Source organism: Salvelinus fontinalis, chromosome 38 (assembly GCF_029448725.1).
Source record: "Salvelinus fontinalis isolate EN_2023a chromosome 38, ASM2944872v1, whole genome shotgun sequence".
In the NCBI taxonomy this organism is placed as follows: Eukaryota; Metazoa; Chordata; class Actinopteri; order Salmoniformes; family Salmonidae; genus Salvelinus; species Salvelinus fontinalis.
In genome coordinates, this window is record NC_074702.1 from 30,312,238 (window position 1) to 30,334,111 (window position 21,874).

The 21,874-nt window shown below is 45.9% G+C and overlaps 1 protein-coding gene across 1 annotated transcript in view; it reads left to right on the forward strand.

Annotated features, from left to right (window-relative positions):
- Window positions 1-21,874, forward strand: part of LOC129837714 (nuclear factor of activated T-cells, cytoplasmic 1-like) — a 73,592-nt gene that overhangs the window by 45,355 nt on the left and 6,363 nt on the right. Inside the window, exon 9 of the mRNA XM_055904102.1 lies at window positions 5,517-6,176. Coding sequence (XP_055760077.1) covers window positions 5,517-6,176 — 660 coding nt within the window. The remainder of the gene's footprint in view (window positions 1-5,516; window positions 6,177-21,874) is intronic.

Consider the following 21,874-nt stretch of genomic DNA (forward strand, 5'->3'; position numbering starts at 1 on the left):
GTAGGCTGAATAGAGTGTCAGAAGACATTTAGTAGGCTGAATAGTGTCAGAAGACATTTAGTAGGCTGAATAGTGTCAGAAGACATTTAGTAGTCTGAATAGTGTCAGAAGACATTTGGTAGGCTGAATAGTGTCAGAAGACATTTAGTAGACTGAATAGAGTGTCAGAAGATATTTAGTAGACTGAATAGTGTCAGAAGACATTTAGTAGGCTGAATAGAGTGTCAGAAGACATTTAGTAAGCTGAATAGAGTGTCAGAAGACATTTAGTAGGCTGAATAGAGTGTCAGAAGACATTTAGTAGACGGAATAGAGTGTCAGAAGACATTTGGTAGGCTGAATAGAGTGTCAGAAGACATTTAGTAGGCTGAATAGTGTCAGAAGACATTCAGTAGGCTGAATAGAGTGTCAGAAGACATTTAGTAGGCTGAATAGTGTCAGAAGACATTTAGTAGGCTGAATAGAGTGTCAGAAGACATTTAGTAGGCTGAATAGTGTCAGAAGACATTTAGTAGTCTGAATAGAGTGTCAGAAGACATCTAGTAGGCTGAATAGAGTATCAGAAGACATTTAGTAGGCTGAATAGAGTGTCAGAAGACATTTAGTAGGCTGAATAGTGTCAGAAGACATTTAGTAGTCTGAATAGAGAGTCAGAAGACATTTAGTAGGCTGAATAGAGTGTCAGAAGACATTTAGTAGGCTGAATAGTGTCAGAAGACATTTAGTAGACTGAATAGAGTGTCAGAAGACATTTAGTAGTCTGAATAGTGCCAGAAGGCATTTAGTAGACTGAATAGAGTGTCAGAAGACATTTAGTAGTCTGAATAGTGTCAGAAGACATTTGGTAGGCTGAATAGTGTCAGAAGACATTTAGTAGACTGAATACAGTGTCAGAAGATATTTAGTAGACTGAATAGTGTCAGAAGACATTTAGTAGGCTGAATAGAGTGTCAGAAGACATTTAGTAGGCTGAATAGAGTGTCAGAAGACATTTAGTAGGCTGAATAGAGTGTCAGAAGACATTTAGTAGACTGAATAGAGTGTCAGAAGACATTTAGTAGGCTGAATAGAGTGTCAGAAGACATTTAGTAGGCTGAATAGAGTGTCAGAAGATATTTAGTAGACTGAATAGTGTCAGAAGACATTTAATAGGCTGAATAGAGTGTCAGAAGACATTTAGTAGGCTGAATAGAGTGTCAGAAGACATTTAGTAGACGGAATAGAGTGTCAGAAGATATTTAGTAGACTGAATAGTGTCAGAAGACATTTAATAGGCTGAATAGAGTGTCAGAAGACATTTAGTAGGCTGAATAGAGTGTCAGAAGACATTTAGTAGGCTGAATAGTGTCAGAAGACATTTGGTAGGCTGAATAGAGTGTCAGAAGACATTTAGTAGACTGAATAGTGTCAGAAGACATTTAGTAGGCTGAATAGAGTGTCAGAAGACATTTAGTAGGCTGAATAGAGTGTCAGAAGACATTTAGTAGGCTGAATAGTGTCAGAAGACATTTAGTAGGCTGAATAGTGTCAGAAGACATTTAGTAGGCTGAATAGAGTGTCAGAAGACATTTAGTAGACTGAATAGAGTGTCAGAAGACATTTAGTAGGCTGAATAGAGTGTCAGAAGACATTTAGTAGGCTGAATAGAGTGTCAGAAGACATTTAGTAGGCTGAATAGAGTGTCAGAAGACATTTAGTAGGCTGAATAGTGTCAGAAGACATTTAGTAGGCTCAATAGAGTGTCAGAAGACATTTAGTAGGCTGAATAGTGTTAGAAGACATTTAGTAGGCTGAATAGTGTCAGAAGACATTTAGTAGGCTGAATAGTGTCAGAAGACATTTAGTAGACTGAATAGAGTGTCAGAAGATATTTAGTAGACTGAATAGTGTCAGAAGACATTTAGTAGGCTGAATAGAGTGTCAGAAGACATTTAGTAAGCTGAATAGAGTGTCAGAAGACATTTAGTAGGCTGAATAGAGTGTCAGAAGACATTTAGTAGACGGAATAGAGTGTCAGAAGACATTTGGTAGGCTGAATAGAGTGTCAGAAGACATTTAGTAGGCTGAATAGTGTCAGAAGACATTCAGTAGGCTGAATAGAGTGTCAGAAGACATTTAGTAGGCTGAATAGTGTCAGAAGACATTTAGTAGGCTGAATAGAGTGTCAGAAGACATTTAGTAGGCTGAATAGTGTCAGAAGACATTTAGTAGTCTGAATAGAGTGTCAGAAGACATCTAGTAGGCTGAATAGAGTATCAGAAGACATTTAGTAGGCTGAATAGAGTGTCAGAAGACATTTAGTAGGCTGAATAGTGTCAGAAGACATTTAGTAGTCTGAATGGAGAGTCAGAAGACATTTAGTAGGCTGAATAGAGTGTCAGAAGACATTTAGTAGGCTGAATAGTGTCAGAAGACATTTAGTAGACTGAATAGAGTGTCAGAAGACATTTAGTAGTCTGAATAGTGCCAGAAGGCATTTAGTAGACTGAATAGAGTGTCAGAAGACATTTAGTAGTCTGAATAGTGTCAGAAGACATTTGGTAGGCTGAATAGTGTCAGAAGACATTTAGTAGACTGAATACAGTGTCAGAAGATATTTAGTAGACTGAATAGTGTCAGAAGACATTTAGTAGGCTGAATAGAGTGTCAGAAGACATTTAGTAGGCTGAATAGAGTGTCAGAAGACATTTAGTAGGCTGAATAGAGTGTCAGAAGACATTTAGTAGACTGAATAGAGTGTCAGAAGACATTTAGTAGGCTGAATAGAGTGTCAGAAGACATTTAGTAGGCTGAATAGAGTGTCAGAAGATATTTAGTAGACTGAATAGTGTCAGAAGACATTTAGTAGGCTGAATAGAGTGTCAGAAGACATTTAGTAGGCTGAATAGAGTGTCAGAAGACATTTAGTAGACGGAATAGAGTGTCAGAAGATATTTAGTAGACTGAATAGTGTCAGAAGACATTTAATAGGCTGAATAGAGTGTCAGAAGACATTTAGTAGGCTGAATAGAGTGTCAGAAGACATTTAGTAGGCTGAATAGTGTCAGAAGACATTTGGTAGGCTGAATAGAGTGTCAGAAGACATTTAGTAGACTGAATAGTGTCAGAAGACATTTAGTAGGCTGAATAGAGTGTCAGAAGACATTTAGTAGGCTGAATAGAGTGTCAGAAGACATTTAGTAGGCTGAATAGTGTCAGAAGACATTTAGTAGGCTGAATAGTGTCAGAAGACATTTAGTAGGCTGAATAGAGTGTCAGAAGACATTTAGTAGACTGAATAGAGTGTCAGAAGACATTTAGTAGGCTGAATAGAGTGTCAGAAGACATTTAGTAGGCTGAATAGAGTGTCAGAAGACATTTAGTAGGCTGAATAGAGTGTCAGAAGACATTTAGTAGGCTGAATAGTGTCAGAAGACATTTAGTAGGCTCAATAGAGTGTCAGAAGACATTTAGTAGGCTGAATAGTGTTAGAAGACATTTAGTAGGCTGAATAGTGTCAGAAGACATTTAGTAGGCTGAATAGAGTGTCAGAAGACATTTAGTAGGCTGAATAGAGTGTCAGAAGACATTTAGTTGGCTGAATAGAGTGTCAGAAGACATTTAGTAGGCTGAATAGAGTGTCAGAAGACATTTAGTAGGCTGAATAGTGTCAGAAGACATTTAGTAGGCTGAATAGTGTCAGAAGACATTTAGTAGGCTGAATAGTGTCAGAAGACATTTAGTAGGCTGAACAGTGTCAGAAGACATTTAGTAGGCTGAATAGAGTTTCAGAAGACATTTAGTAGGCTGAATAGAGTGTCAGAAGACATTTAGTAGGCTGAATAGAGTGTCAGAAGACATTTAGTAGGCTGAATAGTGTCAGAAGACATTTAGTAGGCTGAATAGAGTGTCAGAAGACATCTAGAAGGCTAAATAGAGTGTCAGAAGACATTTAGTAGGCTAAATAGAGTGTCAGAAGACATTTAGTAGGCTGAATAGAGTGTCAGAAGACATTTAGTAGGCTGAATAGAGTGTCAGAAGACATTTAGTAGGCTGAATAGAGTGTCAGAAGACATTTAGTAGGCTGAATAGAGTGTCAGAAGACATTTAGTAGGCTGAATAGTGTCAGAAGACATTTAGTAGACTGAATAGAGTGTCAGAAGACATTTAGTAGGCTGAATAGTGTCATAAGAAATTTAGTTGACTGAATAGTGTCAGAAGACATTTAGTAGGCTAAATAGAGTGTCAGAAGACATTTAGTAGGCTGAATAGAGTGTCAGAAGACATTTAGTAGTCTGAATAGAGTGCCAGAAGACATTTAGAGTGATTCAGACTTTGCCAAAACACTTATGATTGGCATCAAACACTAACCACACCCATTAACACATTTAACTGTGTGCAGAAATAGCAACAGACAGTGCATGTATTGTGACTCAGATGCTTTTTGTTATTCATCTGGGTGTCTTAATTCAAGCCTTGTTGTATCACAGTACTCGTGGCAGAACCGGAGCACGTGGGGGTTTATAAAGGGTTTCCTTAGAGCAACTGGGCCGTCCTTAGGGTTTGGGTCTTTGTGTGTGTGTGTGTGTGTTTAAGATATGTGTAAATATTCAATAAATAGTGCACACGTCATGGTCAGTCTCCGAAAGATGCAAACTGATCTTGATCGCACATCCAGGAAACCTAGTGTGCGATGACTGTCAGTCAAAACTAATCAGGAAATGGTGGAAACATCTCCCAAATGGACTCTGAGTGAGTTGGAAGACGGCGGCATGAGCAAGTGGGGTCATAGCACTCTCCTCCTGCATTAGCTGAAGTTAGAGCTCCTGAAACCGCAGGCATACCATACTCTCTTAAGGAGCACGGACCACCCCAATCAAATCATCCTTTCCCTCTCTCTCTCCTTCTCTGTCTCTCTCCCTGTCTCTGTATCTCTCTCTCTCTCTTTCTCTCTCTCTCTCTCTCTCTCTCTCTCTCTCTCTCTCTCTCTCTCTCTCTCTCTCTCTCTCTCTCTCCCTCTCTCTCTCTCTCTCTCTCTCTCTCTCTCTCTCTCTCTCTCTCTCTCTCTTTTTGTCCTGAGAGCAACAATTGCTTTCGGGGCATGGAGGCCTAGGGGTCCCGGGCTCCTGCATCAGCAGCCCAGCCGCTTTAAAGCACTCTTTCATAGGATATCAGAGCTGAAGGAGAGTCCAAAGAAAATAGCGCCGTTTCATGATTAGAGCCAGCTGTGGCTTTCTGCTCTGATGACTCATCTATTTTTTCTTTTTTTTCCTTTTTTTTGGGGGGGGTGGGGGGGGGGGGGGTTCTGAGCTGGCGTTTGAGAGGCCCAGCCAATGACACAGAGTCTCTTTTAATCGGCGGTTGTTTGTTTGGTTTTGGAGGGTATCCTACCCACAATCCATCTCACTACACCAACTCCTTTACTCATACACTCAGACACTCAGTTGCTCATTCAGCCACGTGGACCTACCTCACGTTTCTAATCTCTCTTCTCTCTCTCTCTCTCTCTCTCCCTCCCTCTCTCTCTCTTTTTCCAGTCCCGATAATAAAGACAGAACCGAATGATGAATATGAGCCTCTGGGGGCTCATTCCAAGCCTTACTATGGCCAACCCAGGCTCACTCCTATCATACCTGTGGGGGACGCTGACACCTGCCTGGTCGGGGTTTATCCTCCCTGCCCGCCTTGCCATGGCAGCATTGGCAGCATGCCCGCCTCCTCCCCAAGTTCCAGCCCAACACTCCACGACCTGTCCCCCGTGTCTTACCCCAAGTGCCTCTCCACCAGCCCTACGCACGCCCACAACGGTCTCTTGGCGTCCGCCATCCAGGAGACGTCAGGGCAGTGCCCAGCGCCGCTGGTCTGCCCTTCCTCACCCGACCAAGCTCCACTGGGCATGCTCCACTCCCAGGGCAGTAGCCCGCATCACCTTGGTAGCCCCGGTCCCCATGGCTACCACTCGCTCTACCCCAACAGCAGCCCCTCCACCTCCCCTGAGTCCCTCCCCTCCACTCCAGGGGTGGCAGCAGAGAGCCCGTTCGCCCAGGCACCACCTTACAGCCCCACCCAGGGACAGAGCCAGACCCAGGCCAGGATCAGCCCTCCCAGCCTGCTGCCGGTAGATGCCAGCCCCCCCTCCCTAGCCGTCACCGTCAAGCGGGAACCCCAGGATCTGGACCAGATGTACCTGGACGATGGTGAGTCACAAGAACAAGGTGTATCTACCTAGACATGTCAATCAAAGCTCTCTATTAGCTAGTGACATCACATCATCATCGTCATTATCATGTTGTTTTTCCTTATGAAAACACAGGGTCATAAAAAATACGATTCTCGTTTCTCTCTAGAACGTTCCATTTACAGTGCACATTACATTAACTTTACACCTTTGCTTATCTACACACCCACACCCACCCACACCCTTTCCCCTGCATCTCCCTCTTTCCTGGCGAATTGCAGCGCTATCAACCACGGCTTTACGTCAGATTTGTTAATGTTAGACATTCCAGATTCATTTTGTTTTTCGCAACTGCCGTGTGTGCTGTCCGAGTTAGTAGCGGCGTTAATTTAACAGTCAATTGGGCCTTGATGGGATTTCGAAACAATCTGTCAAAACATCAGAAGCAGCGAGGTCGGGCAGGGAGCAAGAGAACAAAAACAGTGGCGCACGCGTGCCGGACCCGACTGTTGACACAAGAACTAATGAAGGAAGCAAAACAATGGGTAGGGGTTTCCTGAGCTGCAACGCTTTTTTTCCCCCCCTCGCTGCGAGGGATGTCAGGAGGCAAGAGGCACTTTGTTTTCCCGTGTTTTCCCTGCGGAGAGTGTAGTGTTGGAGCTGACGTCATCGAGGGAGGCTGGGGAGGCTGGGGGGGTCACCAGAGCTCCACTGGATGTGAGCCCAGGCACAGCCAGGGGAATGGAGGAACGCAGCGTTTGTGTGTAGAACCCCTATTAACTCTCCATGTCCCCCCCCCCCCCCCCCTCCTAATAATCGTCCCTCCCTCTGGTCACTCCCAGCCTGTTATGGCTCTGTCGGGGTTGCTCATCACATTGTTGTTATGCTCTGATTGTGCGGTGCGCGGTATCCGTGGCGGTATGCCAGAAGAGATAAAGTCCCCCTGCATCCAAACAGGGGGAACAAGGCGAGTCCCCACTCTACTCAGGAACATCACTCTTCCTGTGCACCTTTTGTTTCACTCCTACTGTAAACATTTGGGGCGGCAGGTATCCTAGTGGTTAGAGGGTTGGACTTGTAACCGAAAGGTTGCAAGATCGAATCCTCGAACTGACAAGGTGAAAATCTGTCGTTCTTCCCCTGAACAAGGCAGTTAACCCACTGTCCCTAGGCTGTCATTGAAAATAAGAATTTGTTCTTAACTGACTTGCCTAGTTAAACAAAGGTAAAATAAAAAAATTGCTGTGTGTGTGTGTGTGTGTGTGTGTGTGTGTGTGTGTGTGTGTGTGTGTGTGTGTGTGTGTGTGTGTGTGTGTGTGTGTGTGTGTGTGTGCGCTCCAGAGCCAAGGGAGCACAGGGTTGCTGGGCATTGGGGATCAAGGGGTTTAGTAGCAGAGTTGGAATTGAGTTGAAATGTGGTTGTCAGGAAATCTGTCCGTCCTGTTAGTCCTCACCTCGTAAACAGACAATAGCGAGAACTGAGGACTTCTGCCTCCATAAAACGAGCACAACACTCAAAAAGGCCATTCTACAAGTCTTTGTCACTTCACACATCCAGAACTAGCGTTTATCTTCTGACTCCGCGCCAGCTCCTGACATATTTCCCCTTACAGTACGTTGAAACAAGAGGACACTGGAGCTAAATTACGATTCGCATTGTCATGTACATGTCTAATTCCTTTTCAAACTTCTCAGCAGTTATGGCAGGCAAAGGAGCCAGAGTATGAGAATTAATCGAATAAGAGTGAAACTCAAGCTTTATTTTGCGCTAGGTAAAAGGTTGTTAGAGGGTCATTTTACGCCATAATTTGTACAGTATGGAAATATTCAACATTTGCCCTCTGCTTAAGTTATAACCCTTAAGTAGTAGCCATGTCTTCATGCTCCACCACCCCATCCACTGTCACTTTAGCAGTGCCCATATCTGTGGACGCAGTGGCCAAGTGTTATTGGGCCTGTGATTACAGATGCATTAGAGACTCACAGGAATGCGTATTGATTGGCAGAGGCCTACCAAGGCGTCCCTGGTAAAACCTTGGTGCACTGCAATCTCGCCGCATCTAATGTCTCGAATGAGCATCTGTGGTGGGCTAACTGTGCTCCTGGAGTACCGGTAAGTGTGCGGTGGTAACAGCATACTCCAAAGGCATCTGCACGCTGTACCGCTCAGGCCCTCCGGCCCCATTCCAGACCATTCCAGACCCCTCAAATGAGCCTGGGATAGAAAATAAATTGGTGCTGGGAGAAGTCGGCGAGTGGTGAGCTCCCTTTCCATAGTCATTACCGTCCGTTAATTATCGCATGTTAGCGAGTCGCTCCATTAGAGGGGCGACGGTAGGGGATGACCTCACCAGGGCGGTTGGGCCGGCGGTGGTGATTTAGCGTTAGCCGCGTAGCATAGTGTCCCACCCTGACCTGTTTGGAGCCAGTGGTTTGAGCTCTGCAGCGGGACGACACTTGAGCTTTCCCCGGAGTAAAGCGCCTCCCGCGCCCAGGCCTCGGGCCAGAGGAAATGTCTCTCACTGGCCTTCGGCTCGCACGGCTAACCCGGCCCCCGAGAAATCACTCAACCTATCAACAGGCTGAGCTACTGTGCCGCAAGGAGCTCTGCTGTCAGTGTGGGGTAGATATGTAGGAGATCAAGAGGGGGAGGGGATGACAAGTTGAACATAAGCCCCTCTAACTGCCCTTCAACCCCCTAACCCACTACCCGCTTCCAGCGATCACCATTTCATCCACTACTTCTGTGATGGAGCATTGGAGCCTCGAGGCTAGCTAAGTGCAGGACATTACGCACCGTCTGTCTGTAAAAGGGTGCCCCAAGGCTTTTTGGGTAATGTCCAGGAGCATTTGATGAATTATCAGTTGGCTTGTGCTGGGGGATGTATTTAGGACTGCTGGCCTGCGGCTGCCATTGGTCCGCTGCAGCAGGGGTCTGTCTGTCTCACAATAGCCTGGAGAGTTGAGCGAGCGAATTAATCTGGACCAGTGTCCATAGATTGGTGCTTAGGGGGAATGGAAGCAAACTATGAAATATGGAAGCAAAATAATAGAAGTTTTGAAGAATGAGGAGGAGGGCAGTATATTTACACTTGCCTTTTTAGCCTGGCTAATTAACCCATAAAACAGGGGGCTGTGATGACGCCACATTTTGTCACATGTCCTAGCCGAGCTGCAGTTGCGGTGACATCATACCCCCTCCCGTCACACGCACACACACACATATCCGCTCTGATCCTAGACTTGGCTGCTGTTTACACAGCGGAAGGCTTTGAACCACATTACGAACCCGCAGTCCTCGAACCAGGGTGCTCATGAAGGCCTCTTTGTGCCTGTCTGTGTGTGTGTGTGTGTGTGTGTGTGTGTGTGTGTGTGTGCGCGCGCGCGCACGTGTGTGTAATGCAGTCGTAGGATACCGGCCCGGACATCTGACGGGTCCAGCCAGGTTGCCGCTGTGTGTCTTCTCTCATTAGCTTCTGGTGTGATGGGTGATATCACGAAGCACAGCTGAACTAGCACAGGGCTAACGCTAATCAGCCAGCCAGACTCTTGCCATCTGGTTACAGCTGAATACAGAGGGGCCTTATTCACCCACGTGAGAAACACACAACCAAATGTACACTGCCGATTTCGGACACTTGACATGTGTATTCTGATTGCCTTATATCACAGCGTCAGCTTTCCACTAGTTGTTTCCTCCTCAACTCAAGTTTTCTACAAATGAAATGAAATACCCTTTTTTTCATCGAAACTGAAAACAGACCCGATGTTGCATGAGGGCAGACGTCAGTGGCAACAGGTTTCTAGACAGACCTCGTCTTCCTCCCTCTCTTTCTCTCTCTCCCTCTCCCTCTCTCTCTCTCTCCCTTTATCCATTCCGCAACAACAATACAAAATTCTAACATTTCTGAGGATCCCCGTCCGCCACCGTCCCCTCCAACGGCAACTCAAGCTTTTCTCATGGAAACTTTTACACATCCTGGCAAGGTGCCCAGACCCCAGGACTCTGCAAAACCCCTAATGATGATTGAGAGCGTGTCCGCACCGCTCTGAAAACATGCTGAGTCTCTAACATCGGAGTGTGTGTCGCGAGACTGGCGCGGAGTTGGGGGTGAGAGGGTTCATTAAAGAAGCTGAGGTTGGGGTGGGGGGTGTCTAATGGGATGGAATCTCTGAGCTGCCGTTATTGAGTTGCTCCCGTGTGTGTGTGTGTGTGTGTGTGTGTGTGTGTGTGTGTGTGTGTGTGTGTGTGTGTGTGTGTGTGTGTGTGTGTGTGTGTGTGTGTGTGTGTGTGTGTGTGTGTGTGTGTGTGTGTGTGTGTGTGTGTGTGTGTGTGCGTCCTGCCTGCCTGTGTGTGCCTGTGTGTGCGAGGAGTCAAGGTAGACCATCAGACGGTCAGCCGTTAGCGGTTAGAGCCTGTGCTTTCACCACACTCGCCCTTTGACCCCCAGCTCTGCTGTGAGGAGGCGGAGCCTGGGCTAATAGAGGCTGAAGAGCAATACTCTCTGTTGGTTAAGTGCAGTGTCACGACCTCCTATCCCCATGGCTTATGCTTCATGTTATTGACAGGTATAATAGAAGGGGGATGGCTTGTTTATTATTTATGGCTTCAGAGAGGATGTGGACTTTTTAATATTGATATTATGGCTGCGATTTTCATGTTAGGAATCTTGTTTTCCTGGCAGGACTTTGAACTGATGGTGGATAAAGGAGGGTGTAGGCTTTTGGGAAGTTTTATTATGGGAGGAAAAAAGAGTACAAGGCCGTGTGGATAGGCCTCTGAGAGCCATTGACCGCTTAGAAGATGGTTAGCAGGACAATGAAGTGTCACACCCTGACCTTAGAGAGCTTTTTATGTCTCTATTTTGGTTTGGTCAGGGTGTGATTTGGGTGTGCATTCTATGTTCATTTTTCTATGTGTTGTATTTCTTTGTTTTGGCCGGGTATGGTTCTCAATCAGGGACAGCTGTCTATCGTTGTCTCTGATTGGGAACCGTACTTAGGTAGCATTTTCCCACCTGTGTTTTGTGGGTAGTTATTTTCTGTTCAGTGTTTTCTGCACCTGACAGGACTGTTTCGGTTTCGTTTCTTTCTTTGTTGTTCTGTTCTAGTGTTCAGTGTTAATAAATATCATGAACACTTACCACGCTGCGCTTTGGTCCGATCCTTCCTCATGCAACGATGACCATTACATGAAGATTACTAGGACATTGTATCATCTGCAGATTTCTCCTAGTGGAATCAAAACCATGTCTTGTACCCTGCGATGTAAACAAATATTTTTCTCATTTTACTATTGTTATCATAGACTGGCCCAATGTACTATTAGTCACGATGAATATCCTTTCTTTGCTTGTCACATTACTTACGCATGTAGTAGGAAATGATATGCAATGACTTAGAAATAGGATTAAATCCAAAGCAAGGAAAGTCTTCAGAGAGATCTCTTCACTCCTTACACTTTTAACGTAACTATTTGATGTTCTGTAATATAATAAACACATGCTGGACTCAATGAAACTCTGGAATCAGAATAGACCATGATCTCGTGGTCGTAGCGAGATTCCGTCCTGCTTTGAGGAATAGGTTACCTTTGGCACTGTGTTCTGTTTCCTCTCAGTGTGCTTTTATCTCTGTCCTCTTGGCCAGGCTTGAGAAGCTCTCTGGTTGCTGTTTGGGACCAGCTGCTTTCTACACGTTTTCCCCTATTATGACATGTCACCGTGTTATAGGCTCTCTCTGATCCAAGATAATGAGGAAAGGAGAAAGGTTCCTATTTAAGTGGTTACATACACTGGCGGGAGTACGATAGGCTGTCACCATCGAGCTTTGAATTGCAGTATCCTTGTCGTGAACTCATAAGGAAGGTGATAGGTGGGATGAGCTGTATGAGGACTCTAACTTTCAACATACCGTATGGAAGTGAGATGGTTTGTTTTTTTTATTCATGAAAAAACATGAATCCATTTCTTATCTAATAAGACCATCCAATCCTTAGTTTTAAGCTAACAATGTCTGCTTTTGCTCATGGGTGTGGGAATATGTGTCCCGTTCTGTCCAATTAGGTCATTTCAGGGCAGTATTTATATTTAAGGGACCCCTTTTGTCTCAAGAGCACCCCCAAAGATAAAAGTATATTCTGTATATTCTCTTTAAATGTCAACCTATTATGTTCCATTGGGCTCTGGGTGTTTTCAAATGTGTTCCTACAGGCCCAGCAGCTTAACCACAGTAGTGTGCTGTGCTTTCGGGCCGCTCCGTCATAATATCCACAGTCACTGTGAAAGAATCCGTCTGCCACGTAACTGCAGTTCTATATCTAAACAAATTGGGTCTCTCCATGTCAGAGGCCTGATGGAATTAGATGCGAGACCAGATTCCATTTTTAATGGGTTTTGTGTTTACGAAAGAATGCTCAGATGTCAGGAACACTTCTAGACGATTTGCTACTGTGAGAGTGTCTGATCGTTGTCTAATTATTCCATGCTGTGTTCACATGGTTAGGTACAGTACGTGAACTGGTCCAGGTAGAAGCCAATCTATGGCATCACCAACTCCAGTTCTTTGAAGAGTGGCCAATTGACACTGTGGCTCGCTGTGCTTTCTCATAATTGATCGAATGAAAGTAAGGTGTGTGTGTGTGTGCGCGGGTGCGCGCGAGTGTGTGTGCGTCGGTAGGACTTTGCATTGCTCTATCATTTGTACTTTCCTGGATGGGCATGTGATGTGTGTTTATGCAGATTCTCCTGACGCAGTCGTTTAGATGGTTGGTTTCTGTGGCCTGCATTCTGAGGCTCCAAGAGTACACATTCAGAAGCCACCGAGCCACGCGAATCGCAGCGGGTCAAACCCCAAAGAGAGGCCTGTGGCTTGGCCTGGGATGGGCCATGCATCTGGGTGAGGTGGTGGGGGTGGTGGTGGTACCCCAGCGCCCCATAGTCCCATGCATTCTCTCCACAGCATCTAAAGATGATTGATGTGCATGTGGTTTACAACACTGACAGGATGATCTATATTATTCTCCTCAGGCTTTGATTGACTCCCATTTGACTCCCGTTTGGCCTGTGAGCCGTTGAGGTTATCTGTAGCCTGGCAAAGCCATTATGCTAGATATGATTGTAGCGTCCTCTGCTCCAGACCACTGACATATTGGCTTCTGAATGGTACACGGTAAATCTTTTCTCACTGCTGGGATTGTCTGCTGGCACACACACAACACACAATCTACGCCCACGCGTAGATACACACACACACACAGACAGACAAACACAGATTCCTGTGTTAAGTCCCCCTTTACAAAGTGGGTCTGCCAACTGCCACACTGTAAGTCCTCACTCTCACACTCTTCATACCGGTGAGTTTTTAGTTTTTAGTTTGTTGGGGAAGGTGAATACCTGTGGCATCGGTAAACAGAAGCAGAGCTCTCATTTCAGACTCGTTTATAGTAGGCGCCATCTGAAATGTATTAGCTCAGTGAAATAGTATCCTGTAGTGACGGATGTCAACAGAAGAGGGCTGTTCCAGCCAGGCAGGATAGAGAATGACGTGGGGTTTGCTGCTCTTGGCAAGCACCCCATCTCCACTGTGTTCGGCTGAGGGGAGGGAGTGAAAGGGGAGGGAGTGAAAGGGGAGGGAAGAGGAAGAGGAGAGAGAGAGAGAGAGAGAGAGAGAGAGAGAGAGAGAGAGAGAGAGAGAGAGAGAGAGAGAGAGAGAGAGAGAGAGAGAGAGAGGGGTCCCCCAGTAGCTTCTGACACGGAAAGGAGTTTTCTCGTATACACATTTATAATCCTGCAGTTATTTTTTCGATTTCTTCTGTATTTCTTTCTGTAATCATGTCAATTTTTAGCAGCAGGATCACGGGAGATATTTTCTACTTTAGAGTATATATTCTCCTTGTGGAATGAGAATCGTAGATATAGAAAGAGACAGAGAAAGAGAGGGACAGAGAGAGAGAGGGACAGAGAGAGAGAGAGTATATGTACTGTACGCACGCATGACTGTAACACACTGGGCACCTCAGTACAACATCTCGCTTTTATTTACATTTGGTTGAGTTGTGAACTAACCGTGAATCCAACGTAAAATCAACAATAAATGTCACCATGTCAACGGATTTAGGTTAAAAGATGGGTGAAAAAAAGACAAAAGACAAAAAAGCCTTACAGTACGCTGATTCAAATCCAAATCAGTTTTCCACGTTGATTTAGCGTCGTCACATTGATTTCTCGGGTTGAAATGACGTGTTAACAACGTTGATTCAACCAGTTTTCACCCAGTGGGAAGTTACTTTGGAATAAAGTGTCTACTAAATGGCATACACATATATATATTTTGAGAGAGATAGGAAGCAATGGGGCTGAAGATGCAATGAGAAGGGCTACGGGGGGGGGGGGGGGGGGGGGGGGGTTGCAGGCACCCTCAACACCTGCTTAGATCCAGGGATATTCAGTCAGACACGCACAGGGCAGACTCACAAGAAAGCTTGTCGACCAGAGCAAACTTAGTGGGGAAGAAGAGGCGGACAGACATACTGAGAGTGAGAGGGGAAAATGTGAGAGTGAAGCAAGAAGCACTCAATCTCTGGTTCGATTCCCTGTCCGTTTCTCCCAATGCCCCTGTACTTCACACGCAGACAGAACATACTTGCTGTTATTAACTGAATCGATAGAAGTCTAATGAATAAAAACACGGCTCAGAGTGGAGTTTTTCTCGTTTTCCCACTGAGCACCTGTAGAGCAGAGAATTACCACGCTGAGGTTTGAGTGAGTTTACTTTTAAGGATCCTTCAGAAGCGGCGAGCGTTCAGTGTCCCATAGCTGGCTTATTACGAACCGTGGAAGATATCCATCTCAATTATTGCCTAGATCCCCAGACTGACCTCTTTCTCTCATACTACAATTGCAAGTTCTCATCTCTATGTTAACATGTATAGAAGGTGGAAGCTAAGCTAACCCTGTCTACTGCCGTACCTCACGAAGAGGTAAGACCTCCGAGAGCTAGTCTGGGGAGTCCAGGTTAAAACTCGGAGGTGATATGAGATTGCAAAGCTGCACTCTTTAAAAGAAGAGTTTATTTTTCTTTAGATGGGTAAATTGAGATTCTCTCTGTTAGGTATTATAAATCGCTTGCTCATGTCAAACCTGCGCGCACCTTCCTCGTGTCAGATAAGGTCAGTTGTTGAATGCTCCAAGTGAGCGGAGATGTCACATATGTTTTAATTGAATCAGCAAGATTTACTGCATTTAGGAAAAAAGAGCGGGACTCCCTCTCTGCTAAGACGCTCATGTGGCAAACTCCCCGAGCGATGGCAAGCATTACATCTACAGGTGATGAAATCGTATGGCCATAATCAGGTGAAACCGCCAGCTATGATTTACCAGTGACGGCTCAGATAGGTGTGTGTGTGTGTGTGTGTGTGTGTGTGTGTGTGTGTGTGTGTGTGTGTGTGTGTGTGTGTGTGTGTGTGTGTGTGTGTGTGTGTGTGTGTGTGTGTGTGTGTGTGTGTGTGTGTGTGTGTGTGTGTGTGTGTGTGTGTGTGTGTGTGTGTGTGTGTGCGTGTTGGATGGATCAGAACCTCCAGATGTAGGAAGGTTGTCTGTCTGCACTCAAGGTAAATTAAAAAAGAGGTTGGCGTGAGGAGACGACTTGCCATGCCAACCCTTCACTTTAACCCTAGCCCAGGTAAGTAAGTCCATGAGTTGACCCTTTTACCTCTCCGTCTACCAATCATAGCAGGTGGGAGAAGATTTCAAACCGTGCAGAGGTCAGTGGAATGAGAGTAAATCAGATCTGAGACTTACAGTAAATATAAGTCTGACCCTGTAGGTCAGCTTCGAGATCTCGGAGTGTTGGAGACGAGAGACGTTTCTCTGCACTGCTTGAGCCTTGTGGATTTAGTGTCCATCCTGAGTTTTAGTGCTGCGCTGCGATGTGCCGTGACTCCTGGAAGTTCCTCATGGCAAGGTCTTCACAGTATATCCAATATTGCGAGGCAGATTGAGACAATATCCCTGCTGGCGTTGGGATGGGCGCTCCAGGAGAATATTGTCGAGTTCAAGGGCTCCCTTTCATAATGCATGAAAGAGATGGCGAAGAACAGTAGCTCATACCTCTTCACCGGGATGGAAAGAGCGACGGTCCAGTCGAAGGCCAAACGCCAGGCTCTCCACACACACACACACACACACACACACACACACACACACACACACACACACACACACACACACACACACACACACACACACACACACACACACACACACACACACACACACACACACACACACACACACACACACACACACACACACACACACACGCGTACACTCAAACGACAAGGTACCTCTCTAAGCCTTATGTCTATGATAGATAGGGGCTAATAAAACTTGTACTTAAGATAAGCCTTATTGGATGCAGGGAATGTGGTTTTCTCGATAAAACGTGGATTCTGAAATCCCACATTACAACTGACAGGGAACAGGTGATTTAAAGAGGCAGAATACAAATGCTGATGTCATAAATCCCATTATATGCAGGTGTGCGTCCAAATTCTCACTCAGATGGTTGTAATCTAGCAAAGTATGATCGCTTCAATATGTCCATGCTTCTCCGCCATATTCAAAAAAGTGAGCTCTCTATCCGTGTGCATTAGCCACTGTTGCCTCATGCCTTTCCAATTCACTATCAATCAGACCGGCAATATCTGATGGCCATCGTTATTTCAGCATGAAACTTTTAGTCAACGAGGCATGCTGAACGTTTTTAATCTGTCTCCGTTCATATCTCCAGACGTGTGTTTCACTCACTTTCTCACTCAGATACTTTTAGACGTTGTGGTTAGTTGGGCTTGGTTGCACTTTATTGCAGCTTTAAACATAAAGAAACACATATCGCATTGCTGTAGCATGCAGAATGAGATGAAGCCCTGTTTAATTGTAGTACCAAATATATCATGAGATCTTGGTACCACTGCTTTACTTTGTACTATTAGTAGTCGAGCAACTGGGAGAGGACACAGCGAAGACGATCAAGTGATTCATTTCAGTCCATCAATGATGAGCTCACAGGAGAGCAGCCCTAACCATGTAAACACCTCCCCAGCCTCGTCCCCGGAGACGGGCCCCACCGAACACACCCACCGCCCCCAGGGCCTTAGAGGAAGTGAGAGGAGGAGAGGAACGGGTGGTGGCGGCATCTCACAGAGAAGTAAGATAGGGACGAGAGGCAGCAGTAGCGACACACCATAGAAGATCAAAGAGAACATGCCTTGCCAAAACAAGCAAATCAGTGTCGGGTGGTTTTCAGTGAAAAATCTGTTGTTTTTAGATTGGCTGTCTAATTTTGGGGTGGCTGGCTATTGTTTTTTCAGCCTGTTTCGGTCTGTGATTCGGCAGTTGCAGCCCTCTGGCTACTGCCTGGTGTTTTCCGTCTAGGCTGAGCACAGAGAAGGCGCTCGCTAGCTCTCTAGGGGTCCACTCGTTTAGCCTGGCAACGAGCGGGCTTCATCTGACTTCGGAGACCAAGAAAGCAAGCTGTCTGAGATGAGGAGCACATCAGAGACTCACGTAGGGAGACACAGGTAGAGAGGAGATGAGATGAGGGCAGCACTTCACTTTATCTCACTTTATCTCCCCACTCCCTGCTCTCCACCGCTCCACATGGTATTAAGAAACAAATGGCTTTGCCATTTTTCAAAGCTGTTCTCCGTGGAGCAATACTCAGAGGTCCAGCAAGCAGTAGCAGCCATCAGAGGAAAGTATTGCTGAAGATCCAAGGACTCCCGCTCTCCCTCTATCTGCCAGCGTGGCTCAGCCTCAGCCTCTGTTAACCATTACTCCCCCCCCCCACCCCGTTCTCTCCTCCCCCCTTACCATTGGTCTGCACCTTGGCAGCGAAGGAAGCGGATTGGCCGAGGCCCAGGGCACACAGCGACGTCTGCGCAGCGGCCCAGCTGCTGCCGGAAGGGTTGTAAAACTCGAGCAGAGACCCTCACAGTCGACTCGAGCTATCCCCCCCTCCCCCCGTGCCTCTCTCGGCTCTCTCTCCCACACACTTTAACTTTTTCTTTCGTCTCCTCCGGTCAGTCGTGAGGCTGAGTGCTTCCACATGGGGAAAGGCAGGCTTCACACATCAGCAGAGTTGTGCACATATCTGCACATATAATCACATCATTACACCCACAGGGCTTCCCAGGGTGTCAGTCTCCGCTGTCTACCTGCTAGTCTGAGACGAATTTGTGAAGTGTTCGATCGCGATGAAGAATTAGCTTAGTGTAATTTCTCTGTGTCCAACTGCGTTTATCTATAGGAGTGCACGTGTCTGTCTGTCTGTGTGTGTCTGCATGCATGCATAGGCTCTGTGTGTGTGTACGCGTGCGTGCAAGAGTATGTGTGTGCCTGTCTGCATGCTCTGACCCTTTCACCCCCCCCTTCACAACACTGGTTCTGACAGATCCTTATGAGAAGAGGAGTGAGTGACATGCATCCAGCTTCTCCCTCTAGCTGTTGCAGACATGCGTGGGAGGCTGCAAATTGTCAATTAAGCGTTTCTGCTGAAACCGAGAGCAGATTTGATATTGTGGGGAAACAAAAGTAATATGTAGCAGGAAATTCAATTGTCTCTCTTCAGCAGCTTCAACCTCCAGTTCAGCTTCCTCACCAAATCAATTTCACGTTGAGTTCAAATGAGGTTTAGCATTTGTTTTGGTGGACATCCAAATGGCTGCACGCCCCTCTCCTGCCTATTACAGTATTTTGAAATAGTTTTGTTGCATTACGTTATTGCTCCAAAGTCATATGGATTTTCGTGGCATTGTTTGCATGCGTGCTCCTTTGTGTGTGCCTGTTTGCGTCTGTCTGCATCTCTGCTGGCCTGTGTGCGTGTGCGTTCACCGACGCTGTCTTGTGGGCCCGGCATGCCAGTGTGTGTCCGTGTTTATATTCGGCATGTTTATATGAATGACCATTATGATTCGGAGCAGCTTCTTCATACATGCAGTAGGGAGGCAGAACACAACAGGTGGTCTTTCGATGGGGCACGCCAGGGCCCGGGGAAGTGTGAGCGTAGAAAGAGTACCCCTACGTACGACCCCTACGTACGACACTACGTCTCTAACCCTAATACAACTGGAGTTGATGTAGTTTATCCACCCTGTGAAAGTGTTTCAGGAAGTTAGCTATGCATTCCTTCATGAGCCGCCAGAGAGAATAGAAACGCCCATAATGCCTCTCTTACAACGCTTTTACAACTTAGAGTTCAAAGGGTATGTTTAGAAAGTTGAACAGGGTGAAGCGATGTCAGCGCCGCTGCCTGGTCCTTGCCAGTCGTCGATTGGGTAAAGGGGGGATCGGGTTACGCTTGCAGGGACCACCGAGCGTTTTTTGCGGCCCGGGAGGCTCTCCCCTCCGTCTCCTCTGTTCTCAGAGGAAGCTTGGATGTTATCGAACCCCGACGCCAACGCCATCCGCTAACCTCGGCTAACTCAATCCCCCGCGCCGGTCAGGTTCGGCTGGGGGAGCTCGGGTGGCGCGTTCTCCTCGCCCAAATGAAGTCATAATGCTTCTGCCTGAATAACTCAATCAAAACCGGGCCAAATTGCTCCGCTGCGTCTCTGATGGACTTCGCTGTTGGTCTCGGATCAGTCTTTATCAGAATTGAACGTTGACAAGCTCTTTAACCTTTTGGGTGCCTACTGCCTTGGCGTCCATTTCAGGCACATTACGGTAGCTTAACCTAACAGCAACCTGCAATCTAAACCTCACGGTTCACTTGGTTCCGTGTTCTAATTTCATGTACAACTGACAAACATGGTTTAGTCAAAGCTTGAAATTGAATTATATGGCATTGCAGTCCCTCTGCTGTGCACTTTGGGCCCTTTCAGAGGTGCTTGGTAGCTCCTCCCTGAGATGAGGGAAGTCTTTTTAATGACTGTTTATGCCGACAGAGAGAGTACCTTGGAGAGCTCTCTATACACTTGTTCAGTAGGGCCACACCCCAGAGGGAAAGCTGCTTCTTCCCTGATGTATTGTAGCAGAGAGATTAGAGAGCCCAACCCAAGCCAATCCCATAGATACATCCATCTATTGTCTGTCCGTCCACAGAAACATGGTTAGATGTGTACTCCCCACCGCACAAACACATCGGAAGTACTGCAGCAGGATAATTATAGAGGTGGGTAGGAGCGATGCCTGCTTCATTGACACACTATATTTCACTATATATCTCTCCTTCTCCAAACACCGAGTACATTTATATGCACAGTAATAATTTGATTATAAAATCGATTATGGCGGGAGGGTGATTATGGCAATAGTCATGTAAACACTTTGCTTATAAGCGGCGTACGGTCAAAATCGAAGTGAGCTACTGAGCTACTGATGCTGGCACGGGATCTGCACGTGCCGGCATCAGTAGCTCACGCCTCCCTCTTACGCACGAGTGAAGTGAGTTTGGAAAAACTGAAAGTACATTTTTTACATACAAACTTTATATGTCCGAACTCAGAATCAAAAAAGGCTTCTCTGTGGTATAAAGGTTTATTTTGATTGCTGATTCTCTACGCTATGTCCCATCGGGTAGCCTAAATTCAGATGTGTCCATGTAAACAGGGTTATTAGGGAAATCGTTATTCTTGTGTAAAAAACGTGTAAACGTTTCAAACAAACTATTATATTCCACTGACCATGTATAATAATCATATTATTGTGTGCATGTAACCGTACTGATTGTAGGAGAAAATCACATTTTTCCTCCCCTCTTATGGAGGCGAGGAGAGAGGAGGTGAGAAATCAAGGATCCCAATTGAGATTCACCCTCTGTCACTCTCACGCCTTCCAAAATGAGCTGTTAAACAGGCTGACGGCCATGGCTGTGGTTTGGATGTGATTAGAGGCACTTGAGGTAATAAAGTACGATGCTATTATATATTTGGCGAGGATTGTGTTGTTTTGCATGAGTGGAATATGTTCAGTTGAATTTTCCACAGTTTCTGTTGATTCAACAAAGGACTTCTCCCACTTATAGCTTTCCATACATCAGAAACAGGAACCTAAAAAAACGAACGTTTCCGTTGCTGTTGAGAAGCTTGTCAGGCAGGTTGGAATCACACGACAATAGCAGAGCGTTCTCATCGATCAAAGTTTGATCCAAGGAGAGTCACACATTAACATCTGTAGTGGTGGCAATAATATTACGATGATATTATCATAACCTAAATGAATAGGACTTTATATAATATAACTACATTTGATACGGACTCCCTATCTAACGAGGATTCACATTATCGTGTGCATGATGTGTGTATGATCATTTTTCTATTTTTGTCAGTTGGGCATATTCGATAGGGTCTCACTCAGCCTATGAGGAGACATCGCAGACTTGCGCTACCTCGTGAGGTTTGCGCAATACCTCGAACTGCCTTGATTTCATAGCAAAATTCCATTTCGAACACAATGTTCGCCCTCAAATATGACTTCTCGCCATTTGTTTTTTGTGCTTGTCTCCTTCATGTGGGAGAGCGTGAGGTGGATGGGGGGAGGGAAGTGAGCAAAGCACTCTCATCTGGGTTAGTGTTTGCGTCACGGAAGAAGAATGCAATGAGAGGACCTAGGCCGACCTCTGACCCCTTTTCCCTTCTTTCCTCACCTCAGAAGAATGTGTTTCTCCTGAAGGACTAGGCAGGGTGGCCTAGGGTGCAGTACTTTGTCATGTCCATCG